This window comes from Staurois parvus, unplaced genomic scaffold, assembly GCF_062004578.1.
Source record: "Staurois parvus isolate SC_StPar_1 unplaced genomic scaffold, SC_StPar_1.0 ptg000091l, whole genome shotgun sequence".
NCBI lineage: Eukaryota > Metazoa > Chordata > Amphibia > Anura > Ranidae > Staurois > Staurois parvus.
Genome location: NW_028317887.1, coordinates 146132 through 164202, shown reverse-complemented (window position 1 = coordinate 164202; position 18071 = coordinate 146132). Strand labels below are relative to the sequence as shown.

General features: G+C 38.9%; 1 protein-coding gene across 1 annotated transcript in view; it reads left to right on the top strand.

Annotated features, from left to right (window-relative positions):
* HELQ (helicase, POLQ like) overlaps positions 1-18071 on the top strand; it is a 75208-nt gene that overhangs the window by 12514 nt on the left and 44623 nt on the right. The window contains exons 5-10 of the mRNA XM_089670527.1: positions 47-225; positions 3920-4120; positions 8046-8118; positions 8953-9050; positions 12493-12591; positions 13533-13678. Coding sequence (XP_089526653.1) covers positions 47-225; positions 3920-4120; positions 8046-8118; positions 8953-9050; positions 12493-12591; positions 13533-13678 — 796 coding nt within the window. The remainder of the gene's footprint in view (positions 1-46; positions 226-3919; positions 4121-8045; positions 8119-8952; positions 9051-12492; positions 12592-13532; positions 13679-18071) is intronic.

Sequence of the window (18071 nt, the reverse complement as noted above, 5' to 3'; positions counted from 1 at the left end):
TGTTATATTTTGATTTAAAGTATTCTATTTTTGTTTTCTTTTTCAGACTGGCAGCATACGTGTCTGACTCTGGATTCCCTAAAGCAGAGGAAGAACCTAATTTATTCATTACCAACAAGTGGAGGCAAAACACTTGTTGCAGAGATTGTAATGCTACAGGAGCTTCTGTGTAGAAAAAAAGATGTTCTAATGATCTTACCATATGTGTCCATTGTTCAGGAAAAGGTGAGCTGTCTCAGTAGCCTTAGGTCTATGTAACACTTAGTGTTGCACCGAAATAGACCGATAGGGGCGTTTTTGGCTGAAACGTTTTGGTCATCGAAATTTCGGTGCACCCCCAGTAACACTAGCAGTCCTGTCACTGGTGACAACTCCCCTGGTGGCAAGATTGCTAAGACAGCAGCAAGAACACTCTACTGTTCCTACAATGTCACTTCCTCACTGACCAAACAATCAACGTATCCATAAATTGCTGCTTCCTCAATGGCAATTTAAAATTCTGAGATTCTGCAGCATTTTGACCAGTGAGAGAGAGATGCCATAGGAACAGATAAGTATCCTCTGGTAATTTGCCCCCCGCATCAGGATCACTAGTGCAAATTGGCCCTAAGACCATTGCTTCATATTAGTAGTTAAAGCAGCACCGGGTAGCAATGACTTTGCCTTTCAAAGTTAAATGACTGAGGCAGGCACCCTTATCAGACTTCTGTTGTCTATGGGAATGTTTGACCATTCTTGCAGAAGTGCATTTGTGAGGACAGGCACTGATGTTGAACAAGAAGGCCTGGCTTTCAGTCATATTTGATATTATATATCATATTTGACATATTTGATCATATATTAGGACCCAATTATACTATGTGCAGTTACCTGTGTCTTTCCTCATGTATAAATTCAGGTAAGTTCCATGACACACAGAAGACAATAGTTTTTATATGTGTCATGTTCACAGCAGAATATTGTGTTTCTCAGAATACCAAAGATTTGAGATATTGTGCAGCATGTTTACATAATATCACACCTCACCAGATGGTCCTACATCAAGTCCGTATATCAAGTGCAACACTTTTTGCACTTCACATAAAGTTCACAAAATAAAAGGGAGCTGTGTGATGTGATAAAACACACATCACACTGCCCCCTTGCCACATGTCACTGAAGCCCAAAGCAGACTGCTGCCCATACTCTAAATCACTCCAGATTAGCGTGTGTTCAAGTGTGAATGGGCCCTTAGTGGGAATTTGATTATAAAGAAAAAATCCTTGTTATCCAGGAGTTTAATGTTTTATAAATTGTAATATTTTTCTTATTTTGTTTATATTCTTAAATGTATAAAGTACCGATCAGCCATAATTTTATGACTACTGACAGGTTAAGTGAATACCATTGATTATCACTTTACAATGGCATCTGAAAGTGGGTGGGATATATTGGGCAGTAAGTTGTCCCTGAAAGCAGAAAAAATGGACATCACACATGTTCTGTCTGGGGCTGTATAGCTGCTAACCAGTCAGGGTGCTCATGTTGACCCGTGTGACACTGCCAATAGCGCCTACAATGGACATGTGAATATCCGAACTGGACCACGAAGAAATGGAAGAAGGTGGCCTTGTCTGATGAATTGCGTTTTCTTTTACATCATGTGGATGGCCAGGTTTCTTACCTGCAAACAAGATGGCACCAGAATGCACTATGGAAAGAAGGCAAGCCAGTAGAGGCATTTTGATGCTTTGGGCAATGTTCTGCTGGGAAACCTTGGGTCCTGCCATTCATGTGGATGTTACTTTGACACATACCACCTACCTTGTTGCTAACAAAGTACCCCCCTTCATGGGAATGTTATTCCCAGATGGCAGTGGCCTCTTTCAGCAGGGTAATGCACTCTGCCACACTGCAAAAATGCTTCAGGAATGGTTTGAGGAACACAATAACAAGTTTAGGGTGTTGGCATGGCCTCCAAATTCTTCAGATCTCAATCCAATTAAACATGTGTGGGATGTGCTGAAAAAACAAGTCCAATCCATAGAAGCCCTACCTCGCAACTTACGGGACTTAAAGGACTTGGTACTTAGTACAAGAAACCCCAGCTTAACTTCAGAGGTCTAGCAGAGTCCATGCCTTGATGGGTCACGGCTTTTTTGGTGGCAAAAAGGGGATTTACTCAATATTAGGTGGGTGGTCATGAAGTTATGGCTGATTGTTGTTTATATTCAGTATACAGTATGTATATATTTTTTACTTTATAATTAATGTTTTTAAATAATACCATACTGCAGTTTTATTATACTGCAATTGAGTCACCTGCTTTGATAGTGTTAAAATGGAGCAGAAGAAACCTGTTATGAGAAATGCATGTGGGTTCGCCTTGTTGGCATTTCCTTCTGAAAAATGCTATTTGCCTGACTCGGTTTCTGATACCGTGGCTTCAGTATTTTCTGGATTGCTGACCAGTAACCAAAAGATTAGACTTTTCTTCTCTCTTACCTTTGCAGGCTGGTTCTGAATCATGATGCAGATTGCTGAAGCTAGAAACAGGCAACTGGCATTTTCAGGAGACCAGAAAGGGCATTCCCCATATTTCCCTAATGACAGGCATACTTTAAGCAGGTCATAGACTGGTCGAATTCAGCCGATAAACGAAAAATCGGTCGTTGCCGCCATGGATGCTGCCACCAATGCTCACGAAAGAATGGGACAAGAAACCAGTTTGACAGACGGGAGCACACCATACAATGTGACAGCAATACAAATACATTATGTTTTTATTTGGATACAAATGGATACATTTGTTGCAACCACAAGACTTTTTCATATAAAATATAATAGCAGACTGGACTTCCAGTTTGTAGGAAGGATTCAGGTGTCTCCCATTCTTATGATCGATTCACTTTAGCAGAATAAAATTTCCTCTTCTAGATGTGACAGTCTGCAATATCAGAGAGATTGGGGTAAACAAATTAGCCTGACAACGCTCTAAAACTACATCTTTAGAATAAAGAACGGAATCGCCGTTCAGTGACACCTGTACGTTCCATAGTGCAGTACATAGCAGTCACAGGGCAGGCAAAGGCCAGGACTGGGAATGGTGCACTGAATTAAGTGCTTGTGAGGCAGCCTCCTCCTCCTCAGAACATTTTAAAGAACCTTTTTAGAACCTCATTACCTTTTCTAGGAATACAATTTAATTTTGTACTTTCAGAAACAAAATATATATATACATATACGTGTGTGTGTGCATTTACAGTAAAAAGAATGCTGGCAACCTTGCAGATCACGGCTCATGCACAGATTTTTTTAACGGTAAAACGATCGGCCGATTTGCCCAGCATTGCCAGGAAAATTGGGTGATCGCCCAAATCGGCCGCAAATTTTCCAACATGACCGATTAAATAAACTGTGCAAAAAAAACGAAAAGCGGCCGACCAATTAACAGTGCGAAAATTGGCCATTTTTTTTTTTTTCGGCCAAAAAAGCAGCCGATTTTCGACCCGTCTATGGCCGGCATTAAAGTGTCACTTGGTATTCCTTTCTAAGAGTACCTGTGCACTGGTATTGAGTGAGTTTAGGTCTAAGTTTAAAAAGTTGAATTAGGTTTGGCCAAGTTGCAGATATTTATGAATGTATGCTAATCAACCTGATGTAGGCCAGATCTTGATCCTTGCAGATTAGTTGGTTCATTTCCAATTGCCCGTTAGTGAAAGTATTTACAGTGGAAAATGGCAAGCACATAGAATGTGGCCCTGATACCTCTTTAGTTTGCTGGGATCATACAAAATGTACTTCTGCAAATTTATTTATATATTTTTTTTTCTATACCAAAAGCTTAGATTTTATTTGACCTAGTGGAAACCAAGGTGTTCCAAAATACTTGTTAGCAATTTTACTTAATTTGTTTTATTTTCCTTACTTTTTTTTCCAGGTGCGAGGCCTATCTAGCTTTGGGGTGGAACTGGAATTTTTGATAGAGGAGTATGCTGGCAGCAAAGGAAGATTTCCTCCAATCAAAAGAAGAGCAAAAAAATCTCTGTACATTGCAACTATAGAAAAAGGTCACAGCCTTGTGAATTCACTGATTGAGACGGGACGAATCAGCGATTTAGGTTTAGTTGTTGTTGATGAGGTAATAAATGAATTGCCTAAGTATGTCCTCATTCAGAATGTGTTTGTAGATGTGTATTTTTAGCTCTGTAAATCTTGGATAGGGTGCTTAACTTTCATGTTTTTTTTTTGTTTATTATTTATTGTATATTTTATATAATTATAAAATCACATGGACATTGTATTAGTCAGTGCACCGGTTTCCAGCTTTTAAGAATATTCTCATTATATATCGACTATTTCATTATGTTATATATCAACTACTAAATAATATATCAACTGTTACTAAATTTGTCTTTCAGTAAACGTTGCGCTTGGTAACAGGAAGAAAAAGATGTTTGTGCCTACTTTAAAGCTCTTTTGAACCTTTAATGTATTACTTTAATGCAGTGATGTTGCATATACAGTAATAAATATGGGTCTTCTTGGTGTAGGGGGTTTTGTGTATGAAAGCTAAGGTATGCATCCTGACTTCATTACAGTAATATGTAGGGTGAAATTGGGCTTTAACCGCTTGCTGCCCGCCATATAAGGTAATGACAGGCGGGCGGTGGTTCTCTCGTTCTGGGAGGACATCATATGACGTACTCCCACTCTAACCTCGTGTGTGCGCCCCCGGGGGCGCGCAGCGCAGTAATTGCTGGTGCGCTGTGTCCCTGGGGCACAGCTGATCACCTATCAGCGGAAAGAGCTGATGACTTCGGCTCTGTCATGTGATGAGCTGTGTCCAATCACAGCTGATCACATATAAATAAGGAAATGCCAGTTATCAGCATTTCTCTCCTCACGAGCTGTCAGCCTGAAAGAGTGGTCATTAGAGCCAGTAATTGTCATTCCTCAAAGAGGACATCTACACTGATGATCAGTGCCCTGATGATCAGTGTAGCCCCATCAGTGCCACCTGTCAGTGCCACACCAGTGCCACATATCAGTGCCTACCAGTGCACATTAATGTCGCATATCAGTGCCCATCTGAGCTTTCTTTCATTGCCACCTATCAGTGCCAGTCAGAGCACATTAATGTCGCATATCAGTGCCCATCTTAGCTTTCTTTCATTGCCACCTATCAGTGCCACTCAGATCACATTAATGTGACATATCAGTTCCCATCTGAGCTGCCAATCAGTGCCACCTATCAGTGTCAGTCAGTGCCACGTATCAATGCTTTCTATCACTGCCATATATGAGTACTGCCTTGCAGTGCCCATCAGTGATGTCTGTCAATGCCCACTAGTGATGCCAGTCAATGCCCATCAGTGCAGCCTATCAGTGCCCATCACTGCAGCCTCATTAGCACACATCAGTGAAGGAGAAAAATGACTTATTTACAAAATTGTATAACATAAAATAAGAAAAAAACTTTTTTTTCAAAATTTTCAGTTGTTTTTGGTTTGTTTAGCAAAAAATAATCCAGTGGTGATTAAATACCACCGAAAGAAAGCTCTATCTGTCTCAAAAAAATTATAAAAATTTCATATGGGTACAGTGTTGCATGAACGCACAATTATCATTTAAAGTGCGACAGCGCTGAAAGCTGAAAATTGGCCTGGGCAGGAAGGGGGTGAAAGTGCCCTGTACGCAAGTGGTTAAAGTAGGTGCATTGAGCACTGTTCTAATCAACATTGCTCTTCTTTCTGAGCAGCATTGTTGACTAGGCAGTGTTCAAAGCAGCATTTTGGAAAGCTGGGCTGCTTCTTGACTGTGAGACTCTCCTATGTGCTGCAGGTAAAACAAGATTGAAAAAGTGGCATATATTACTGAATATGCTGACTGGCTGTATTACAGTAATAAATTAAGAGGGTGCAATTGGGCTTTAAGTGTTCTAAACTACCAGTGCCTCGCTATAGAAGAATGAAAATCCTATGCAAATACTGACTGTTGTTGTTATTTTCATATTTGCACAGGGCTTAGTATGCCTCCCCCTTCCTTATAACAGTTATTGGGTCTGGTAACAGATCACTCAGGTTATGAGTACTGAATTCTAGCAGTAATGGGAGAATATCAGGTAACCAAAGTACCTGGATCTTCTCAGAGTTGACATGGTGCAACAAGGCATTAGAGAAGTAAGGTAACGATGCATGCAGATTCCATAGCGGACCTATCAAATGAAGCTGGCTAACTGGATGAAAGAGCTCATTGAACAGTTGCTCTTTCACTATCCAATCATAGCCTTTACAAAGCTTTTTGCTTTGAATGCAACAGAGTAAAGTAAATGTTCAGAGAATGTTGTATAGTGTCTGACAGGGGTATCTAGATTAGAAAACTAGCTGAAAACAAAATAACAAATTTCTGGCAGGTAAGACAGTTTGCACATATTTATTCAAGGGTGTATATAGTTATTTACTTACATTTACAATTTTAAGTAAATGCGTGCTTTACCACTACAGGTTAAAGCAACCAGTTTATTTAAAGGGTGTGTTACCCCAACATTTCATATTATTGCTATGTGCCTTTAGAACCATGTAGTTGTGTTAAAAAGTATTGTGTTCTCCTTGTATTGCTTCCTTTGTGTGAAATACCTGGTGATCCTGCCAGTCCCTCTGCTTTCCTATTTCAAACTGTCCAGGCTAGACATGAGAGCACATTCATCCCAGCGTGGTCAGTTTTCTGGCTCCAATGGCCAAGACTTGTGTTGACATACCCCCCTGCACAGTTCTTCACTGGGAAGATCAGTATATTGCTCTTTATCTGCCTCCTGCTGACAGACCTGCCTAAGCCCCTTATGCAGCTGGGAACAAAGATAATATATACACATGTTTTGCCTTGCATTTCTGTTTATCTGCACGTCCTTTGGTTGAAGTGGTTATACCAGGGCCATGGCTGCAACCATAACCCCAATATCTTTTGTATGTTGTTCATCCCTTGTGATAGCAATAAAAGTGATTTAAAAAAAAAAAGTAAAAGAAAATAATAAATAAAAAAAACATAATTTAATGCAACCCCCACCCCCCACACTCACATGCAAATCGAAGCGCATACATAAACATTGTTTGCACCAAACGTGAAATATAGCTGTGAATGTTATAGCGAGAGCAATGATTCTAGTACCAGACCTCCTGTTTAACACTGAATTGGTAACCTGTAGGCTTTACAAGCATTGACTGTGAAGATTTTTAAAGTGTTACTAAAGTCAAACTTTTTTAAATGTAAAAACATGTTATACTCCCCTGATCTCTGCAGTGGTATTACACAGAGCGGCCAGATCCTCCTCTTCTCTGGTCCCCTGGTGGCGATCTTGGCTCTTCTTCTTCGTGTGTCCCCATAGTAAGACGCTTGCTATAGAGGCACACAGTGTCTGCGTGCTCCTGAGCTGCGTGTCTATGGAACCACACTAACACTTAGACCTCTGCACTGCCCCCCACTTTCTTCTCACTGCATTTGATTGACAGCAGCAGGAGCCAATGGCTCCAAATATTTAGTATTATATTGTGTTTGTGTGCACTAAAATTCATTAACGCGTATTTAAAAAAAAAAACATTTGTGTTTGAAAAACTGCTGTGCAAATACCTTGTGACATTAAAAATTGCAACACCCACAATTTTATTCTTTAGAGCCTCTGCTTTAAAAAAATATATACTGTATGGGGTTAGAAGTAATTTTCTAGCAAAAAAATGCAGATTTTTATATGTATAACAGAAATATCAGAATTTGCCTGGGGGTCAAAGTAGTTAACCGGAATATGTTGTTTTACAAGGTGAGGGTTCATCTTGAACCATACTCGTTGCACTCTTGTCTATTGGTACACTGGTAATAAGCCCTGCCTGGGCTGCCTAATTCCAACATGATTGATGAAAGCAACCAAATATGTCTATTGTTCATGACGCCTTACTAATTTGTAAATGCAAATACTTCAGTCTTATTGGTCCGATTATTTTACCTGACTACGTTGCTGCTGTTTCAGATGTTCATTATCCTTTACTGATCTTATCTTTCCATTTATCCAATAGTTGCATATGTTGAGTGAGGGGAGCAGAGGTGCAATTTTAGAAATGACTCTGGCTAAAATTCTCTACACCAGTGGTAAGTTACCGGTATGTTCATAATCCTTTTTATATGTTGCAGTTATTTACATAAACATGCCCTGGTTTTATACTGAACGCGGCTTTGAAATCTCACTACTTCAGCTGATGTAGTGTGATTTCAAAGCCACCAGGCAGTTTTGATTTCATGTGCGGCTTGCCGACACCTGTGCGACTTCATGCACAGATGAAAATTCAAGTCGCACAGTCGTGAGATCACCAAAAATAGTGCAGGAACTTTTTTTAAAACTTGTGCAAGTCGGAGTCAAATCGATTTGAACAGTTCCATATGTACAAATAGGGTGTGACTTGCCATGCGATTTTGAGCTGTCAAATAACATTGGTGTGGACAATGACTTAAAGTGTTACTAAACCCACAACAGTAAAATCAGTCTGTATATGCAGTTAAGTGAGAACACCCATGCAATGGTATTCAGGTGCAGGTAAAAAAAGAAAACGGTCCTGCACCTTTTTTGGTGCGGATGCAATGTGATTTGAGCCATACAAAATGTATGGCTCAAATTGCACCGCACAGAGATTGCATGTAATTTGCACAGGAATGTGGTGCAATTCCTGTGCGAATTACATGCGGTGTCCTGTACCGCATTAATGTTCAACCAGTCTTGTGTCTATGTGGGATAGTATTTTTCATAACCAAGACTTTGAATAGCATAGCATTTTGATAACAGTTATGAGAGTTATGTAATGTGTTTATAAATTGCAAATGAGCTTCTACAAGGAAGCACAACAAGATCACATTATTGTCAATAAAACTACAAAATTGCAATTTGATTATCTTTAATCGTTAATATTTATCCCTATGCTTTATGTACAGAAAACACCCAAATTATTGGAATGAGTGCAACCTTAAACAATGTCGGTGAACTGCAACAGTTCCTGAAGGCAGAATATTACACAGACACCTTCAGACCTGTAAGTTCCTACACTCTCTTGATTGAGTCCTCATGCACACTTGATGATTTTACAGGTGCTGTTTTTGGCTTTTTATATTTTTTTCTACAGCTAGTAAACCCCCCAGCATGTTATCCTTTGTGTCCATGCACACATAGACTGTAATCAACATTTTTTGGCTGGAAAAAAACCCAGGACAAGTGGGTTTCTAGAGGAGTTTTGTAGCTGGAAAAACGTTCTAACACTGAAAAACACAGTAAAACGCCACAAAACCAGCATTTTTGGATGTTTTTTTGACCAAAAAAATTCTTTTTTTGGCTAAAAAAAATGCTAAAAAACAAAACGTGGAAAAACTTTGCTAATCGCAGCTAAACGCTGATGCAAAAACACTGAAAAACGCACGTTTTTAACGTGACTTTACACAGCTAACATTACTAGATTATTAAAACATCCAGTTTTCATGAGGGTTAAAGAGTACCTCCTACCAACAGAGCCTGGAAAGGGTAGACCTAATGTGTCAATTACACTAGGCATATGCCAAGTCAACGGATTGGTTGCTTTAAAATGTTCTCTTACCAGCAACTTCTGGGGACTATGAGTTACATCTAAATGCTGCAGGTGTCAGAGTCTTTTCTGTACAAATTTATTTTATGTAAAGGGGAGTGCCAAGATTCTGAAGTCTTTCAGACTGAAATATTCATGCAGTAGATGGCGATGTAATCTACACAATGAATTTCTTTTTCTCCATCTATCTCCCCTTGCTGCAGTTATCCAAAAAAAAAAATAGAATTCACATTCTACAGAAATGTAGAATTCACACCATGCTGTCCAAAAATTTCAGAGGATGGAAAAGTATTCAGACACAATCTGAAAAACAGGTGCATGGCAGATTGTTGCTAAGAGAAGAGGAAGGGGAAGAAGGAGCTGTACTGGCACCATTTATCCCAGAGGGAAACATTAAAGAGATTGTAAACCCTCGCCTTGTAAAACAACTTTTTCGGTTTAATATAGAAATAAAAGGCAAAACATGTATGTATAGATATAAAAAAAAAAATCACTCATCTTCCCAGTGAAAGGCTGTGCAGGGGACATGTTAGCAGAAGTCTAATCATTGGAGAAGAGCAGACTGAGTTCCCAGCACAGCTAGAAAAACTGACCAAGGTGTGCTCTCATGCCTAGTTTGGACAGATTTTAATAGGGGGAATGGCAGGATCACCAGGGATTTCACACAAAGGAATAAATATAAAGAGAACTGGATACTTTTTCATACAAGTATATGGTATAGCAGGCACACATCAGGAATGTTAAATATTGGATTTCCATATTCTTTAAGGATCCAGATGGGTTGTTCCTCTAAGCCAATGTTTCCTAAACTATGAGCTAAGACCCAAATCTGGTCACACATGTGCTTGTTTGAAGTCGCCACTGGACTGTGTAGTGAACATGGCTTAGTTTGTCTTAGCACAACATTAGTGGTGAGTAATCTATGTTTTATCCCCCCAGAGGATTTACCCCCCTTCTTGACCAGGCCATATTTTGTGATACGGCTCTGCGTTACGTTAACTGACAATTGCGCAGTCATGCAATGCTGCACCCAATTGAAATTTATGTCCCTTTTTTCCCCACAAATAGAGTTTTCTTTTGGTGGTATTTGATCACCTCTGCATTTTTTATTTTTTGCGCTATAAAAAAAAAAGACCGGCAATTTTGAGAAAAAAACATTTTTTGCTCTTAAACATGTCCAGTAAAAAAAAAATTAAAAAATCAAATTTCGTCATAACTGTAGGCCAAAATGTATTCTGCTACATGCCTTTGCTAAAAAAATCCCAATACGTGTAAATTAATTGGTTTATGTAACTGTTTAGCGTCTACAAATGGCGATTATAGATAATTTTTTTTTTTAAATACTAGTAATGGCAGCGATCAGTGACTGATAGCGGGACTGCGGCATGCATTCTGACACTGTGTGGAACTGACTGTCACTGACATCCCCGGTGACACCAATACAGTGATCAGTGCTAATAAAAAGCACTGGCACTGTATTAATGACACTGGGCAGGAAGGGGTTAACATCTGGGGCAATCAAAGGGTTAACTGTGGGCTGTGTGCTGTTTTACTGTGTGCTGTGTGTATGCTTTGCACTGTAAGCACACAGCTTTGGATGGCTCTGATTTTGCGCACCCCTGCTGCCCTGTAGCAATATCTTTGCTGTAAGGCAATGGAAAAGCGGTTATATTGAATACTAATGCAATCTGAGATGTAACCTATAAACAGGGTAGTTAATTTATAACAGAGTATGTTTATTTCTGTGGGATGAAAATGTAAGATTCCCACTCATGACAAAATCTAACCCCCCAACCTCCCTTTTTCTCTCTCAAAGCCTGTGAAACAAACTAATGTGATTGACGATACAGACACATGTGGGGGACTAAAGCGCAAACAAGGTGGGGACAGTCTTTTACACAGACAAGGTTGTGAAGTGACGAGACCCTAGCACTAGTTGAAAACCTCAGAAATATAATATGTTGAAGAGTTTCTCTCAGGTTTTGCTGATATTTTGGTAATAACAAAGAACACCCAAAAACACTTTTTTTTTAATATTCAAAGCAAACTCATCCATCTATGTCTTTATGTTTTATTTTGCTGAGAAATCACTTTGAAACACCCCCGAGCATTTCTGGCCATGGCCATCTTAAGTAAGGGCAGATAATTTATGTAGCATTGACTTCCTGGAATCCATCTGCCCTTAGCTCGGTCATGGAGACAGGAGGGTGTGCTTAGCTGAGAAAACCCCTCCTCCCCTCCTAAAGGCACATGAGACGTATAATGTCATTTGCCTAGGCCTGGAATCTAGGAAGTAACTGAAGAAATGTATAATTGTAAAAAAATAAATAAATAAAACAAGTAAATATTGTATACATTCCTATCTATTTACTAATGCTATCAGAGAAAGTGAGAGAATGAAGTTCCACTTCACTCACTGTCAGTTGCAGGATGTTTGGACATGAGATTGTTTCTTGGAAACTCTCTGCTCTGCTATCAGTGTAATAAATGTTTCTAAAGGTTGTGTGATCAAACCAGGCTTGTATTTCTTGGTAAAAACGGATATTGCGAAAATACTTGAGAGAGATTACACAAAACTGGATTTTTAGACTATTACTTCGTATTGTACATTACAATGAAAAATCCAAATTATTTACTAAATACTATTATCAGACTGGGACTGCTCAGCCTGCAGCTATCATCCTTCCAACCAAGAACACAGTATGCAAATCTCTCATTTTTAGAATAATTAAATAATGTTACTTGTAGTAAGAAAAACTAAACAAGTAATTTAGGAGATTTGGGGGGGGGAGCTTTGGGCACTAGAAAGAAATGTACCTTTATTTTAAAAATAATTTACACTTTCAAAAGATGTGTTAGATAATGTACACACATTTCCTGTTTCTCTGTTATGTACCAGGTGGAACTGAAGGAATATGTTAAACTGAAAGATTGTATATATGAGGTTGACAGCAAGGCTGAAAATAACTTGACTTTATCACGTCCTCTTAACTACAAGGTAAAGTATAAAAGTAAGGCCGAATTTTACATGCTACTGATTTCCTCTGATTTGTAAGGGAGTTGATGGTGCGGGTGTTTGTGCTAGTTTGTTTTTGACTGTTGTATGTGTTTGGCTGCTTTTGTATGTTCTGACTGCTTACCTGTTATGTTATTATGTTGTCTCGTGATTATCCTTTGTCATATGTATTGGGTTTCTTGCCAACTATAGTTTGATGTTTGGTTTTTGTTTTGGATCCCCTTTTCTGTATTATGTACCCTTATTCTTTGAGTTTTTAGATTGAGCTCCTGTTATTATTTGTCTCTTCCTTGTTCTGTTTTTCTTGTTTTTGTTTCATAAATGCAAAATAAACACATTTTAAAAAAAAAAGTATAAAAGTAAATTGAAGTTGGTGGGAGTGGGCCAAGTTACAGCACAGAGCTTGCATAGTACAGAACACAAAGGACACAACCAACAAATAACAATGCAATGGGGTTGATTTACTAAAGGCAAATAGTCTGTGTACTGCAGGTACACTTGCAAGTTCAGTTGCTCTAGATCTGAGGCTAACATGCAAGGAAAATTTAAAAAAAATGCATTTTTGAGTGCACATGATTGTATGATAGAACTCAGCAGAGGTTTGCCTCAGATCTAGCGCAGCTGCACTTGCAGTACACAGACTATTTGCCTTTAGTAAATCAACCCCAATGCATACACAGCACAAACACTGCATAGAAAGCGCACAGCAAACACTGCATACACAGCTCACTGTAGTCATTGCTTAGATAGTCAACACATCACAAATCCTATAACATATAGGGACACTGCATAGGCAGACAGCACATTAAGTATACAAGGTTAAATTTGAAAATCATTCTAAGATTTTTGTTTTTAATTAAGACATTTAATATTTTGAATAATCACAGGTGCAAAAAAATGTTTGTGTTTTATTAAAATTTTAGTATTCAAGTAATATGCTGAGACTAGATCCCGATCACATTATTGCCCTGGTGACCGAAGTCATTCCTAATAATTCCTGTTTGGTCTTCTGCCCTACCAAAAAGAACTGTGAAAATGTTGCAGAGATGGTCTGTAAATACCTCAACAAGTAAGGCACTATTTTTCTTTATATGAAAGCAGATCGTTTTCCACACTATTCAGCTTAATGCATCAGCATCACCCTCCTGGCACTGAGAAGAAGACAAATCCAGGATATTCACAGCAGAACCTGGCACATAGATTTTCCTTAAAGTATACCTAAAGGCAAAACCTTTTTTGGTTATTTTTTCATATAATCTATATATGAAGATATATATATATATATATATATATATATATATATACACACACACAGTCAGGTCCATAAATATTGGGACATCGACACAATTCTAAAATTTTTGGCTCTATACACCACCACAGTGGATTTGAAATGAAACGAATAAGATGTGCTTTAACTGCAGACTGTCAGCTTTAATTTGAGGGTATTTACATCCAAATCAGGTGAACGGTGTAGGAATTACAACAGTTTGCATATGTGCCTCCAACTTGTTAAGGGACCAAAAGTAATGGGACAATTGGCTTCTCAGCTGTTCCATGGCCAGGTGTGTGTTATTCCTTCATTATCCCAATTACAATGAGCAGATAAAAGGTCCAGAGTTCATTTCAAGTGTGCTATTTGCATTTGGAATCTGTTGCTGTCAACTCTCAAGATGAGATCCAAAGAGCTGTCACTATCAGTGAAGCAAGCCACCATTAGGCTGAAAAAACAAAACAAACCCATCAGAGAGATAGCAAAAACATTAGGCGTGGCCAAAACAACTGTTTGGAACATTCTTAAAAAGAAGGAAAGCACCAGTGAGCTCAGCAACACCAAAAGACCCGGAAGACCACGGAAAATAACTGTGGGGGATGACCGAAGAATTCTTTCCCTGGTGAAGAAAACACCCTTCACAACAGTTGGCCAGATCAAGAACACTCTCCAGGAGGTAGGTGTATGTGTGTCAAAGTCAACAATCAAGAGAAGACTTCACCAGAGTGAATACAGAGGGTTCACCACAAGATGTAAACCATTAGTGAGCCTCAAAAACAGGAAGGCCAGATTAGAGTTTGCCAAACGACATCTAAAAAAGCCTTCACAGTTCTGGAACAACATCCTATGGACAGATGAGACCAAGATCAACTTGTACCAGAGTGATGGGAAGAGAAGAGAATGGAGAAGGAAAGGAACTGCTCATGATCCTAAGCATACCACCTCATCAGTGAAGCATGGTGGTGGTAGTGTCATGGCGTGGGCATGTATGGCTGCCAATGGAACTGGTTCTCTCGTATTTATTGATGATGTGACTGCTGACAAAAGCAGCAGGATGAATTCTGAAGTGTTTCGGGCAATATTATCTGCTCATATTCAGCCAAATGCTTCAGAACTCATTGGACGCCGCTTCACTGTGCAGATGGACAATGACCCAAAGCATACTGCAAAAGCAACCAAAGAGTTTTTTAAGGGAAAGAAGTGGAATGTTATGCAATGGCCAAGTAATCACCTGACCTGAATCCGATTGAACATGCATTTCACTTGCTGAAGACAAAACTGAAGGGCAAATGCCACAAGAACAAGCAGGAACTGAAGACAGTTGCAGTAGAGACCTGGCAGAGCATCACCAGGGATGAAACCCAGCGTTTGGTGATGTCTATGCGTTCCAGACTTCAGGCTGTAATTGACTGCAAAGGATTTGCAGCCAAGTATTAAAAAGTGAAAGTTTGATTTATGATTATTATTCTGTCCCATTACTTTTGGTCCCTTAACAAGTGGGAGGCACATATGCAAACTGTTGTAATTCCTACACCGTTCACCGCACATCTTGTTCGTTTCATTTCAAATCCATTGTGGTAGTGTATAGAGCAAAAAATGTTAGAATTGTGTCGATGTCCCAATATTTATGGACCTGACTGTATATACATATACACATACACACATATAAACATATACACACACACACCCCTGTTAAAATGTCAGGTTTCTGTGATGTATAAAAATGAGACAAAGATAAATAATTTCACAACTTTTCCACCTTTAATGTGACCTATAAACTGTACAACTCAGTTGAACAACAAACTGAAATCTTTTAGGTGCAGGGAAGTAAAAATAAAAAACTAAAATATGGTTGCATAAGTGTGCACACCCTTAAACTAATACTTTGTTGAAGCACCTTTTGATTTTATTCCAGCACTCAGTCTTTTTGGGTATGAGTCTATCAGCATGGCACATCTTGACTTGGCAATATTTGCCCACTCTTCCTTGCAAAAACACACCAAGTCTGTCTTCTGTGCACAGCCCTCTTCAGATCACCCCACAGATTTTTGATGGGATTCAGGTCTGGGCTCTGGCTGGGACATTCCAAAACTTTAATCTTCTTCTGGTGAAGCCATTCTTTTGTTGATTTGGATTTATGCTTTGGGTCGTTGTCATGCTGAAAGATGAAGTTCTTCTTCATGTTCAGCTTTCTAGCAGAAGCCTGAAGGTTTTGTGCCAATATTGACTGGTATTTGGAACTGTTCATAATTCCCTCTATCTTGACAAAGGCCCAGTTCCAGCTGAAGAAAAACAGCCCCAAAGCATGATGCTGCCACCACCATGCTTCACTGTGGGCATGCTGTTTTTTTTGGTGATGTGCAGTGTTGTTTTTGTGCCAAACATATCTTTTGGAATTATGGCCAAAAAGTTCAACCTTGGTTACATCAGACTATAACACATTTTCCCACATGCTTTTGATAGACTGCAGATGTGTTTTGGCAAAATTTAGCCAGGCTTGGATGTTTTTCTTGCTAAGAAAAGGCTTCCGTCTTACCCCATAGCCCAGACATATGAAGAATACAGGAGATTCTGAACACAGCTATATCCCCAGTTATAAGAGGGTGTGTACACTTATGCAACCACATTATTTTATTTTTTTATGTTTACTCCCCCCCCCCCCCCAAAAAGATTTCAGTTTGCTTTTCAATTGAGTTTTACAGTTTATAGGTTATAATATACAGCATATAAAATTTTTTCTTGCCCATTTTGGCCCATTGGATCAATACAGTGAGTGAGAGGATATCTCTCTAAAATGAAGAACATTCACTCTTAGATAGCTGTCACCAGAACAGACGTATTCTTGTACGATTACCCCTCAGGTCCTGTATCAGTGACAACTGTAAAATTTGGATAACTAAAAAAGGACATCTTCTGTGTCAGCATCTGATGTGAATATTTCAGATTTAAAGTTTTTGCAGACAGAATAAAAAGTTAACTTTTTAAATATTATCATTTTTCAGTAATTTTGCTTGTAAAACCACCAGTATAAATGTGTTGATTACCGTAATATATAGTTATCTTTTGCATCTGCACCGACACATGCTGCAATAACTCTAAATGTGTATTTTATAGTACTTAAAGCCCTATGCTGTATTTGAGAGATGTAAAGAAAAATAAAATCAGAGGGTTTATTTATTCAAAGAAAGCAGAGATTTGCTTTATTTTTCTAAATTGCTTTAAAAAAAATGGCAACCGTTTTCTTGCAGACATCATCTCCACTCTTTTATGTATATGGTGATAGAGTTCTATTCATGCTTCTAAAATTGCAAAGGCAAAAAAGTAATAGAAAACCTATTAGAATGGCTCATTTAGAAGGGACAGCTTAGTGCACTTTACGCAAGCACATGTTTTGAAACGTGATTGCAGTGTTTCACGTGCAGTAATTTTGGATTTGCCTTTCACCTTTTTATAAGCCTAAAGCTGAACTTTAGGCAAACAAGTTATTACACACTTGATCTGTATTACCTGCCAAAGAACTGTTTCTTTCATTTGGTCCCGAGAATTACACAATGCTAACACACAGCACAGCCCTGTCTGGCATGGTGGGTGTTCTGATTTTTCTTGCAGTTAAGAAACACTTACAGATCTTGTCCCTCCCCTAACCTGGCCTGGACATTGAAATGAAAAAACAGCAGACTGATCAGCTCATCTCTCTGCTCTTTCCAACTATCATCAAATTTCTTGTTTAGACATAAATACTTAAGCATATTTGCTTGGCTTCTTAAAGTGCTTGTTCTTCTCCCAATCTCAGCTCCGTACATGGGATTTCCTTTTAATACCTGTTTTGATTTGGTATTCAGGTACATATGTTTCTGCTGCTGTTAGGAGATTGGACACTGACAAACAAGAGCTATAAGGACTGCTCAGTATAACCCCTCCTACTCCCAGCATAGCTCAGTTTTTTTATTAGTATCCTTAGGAGAATGGGTGTCTTTTCTCTGCTCTGAGAGAAGCAAATCATTTCCTAACCTTTTGCTTTTTATCAAGATTTTCTTTCTACTAGCTAGATTCTTTAGTTGCTGTAGAACCATTGAGGCTCAGTTTTTTAGCTTCTGGATCAGCTACCAAGACCCCAACAGAAAGAAGACACTGGTTCTCTAGGTACTTAGCTCTGTGTAAGGTGCTGACCTAGCCACATGGTGTAGTGTAT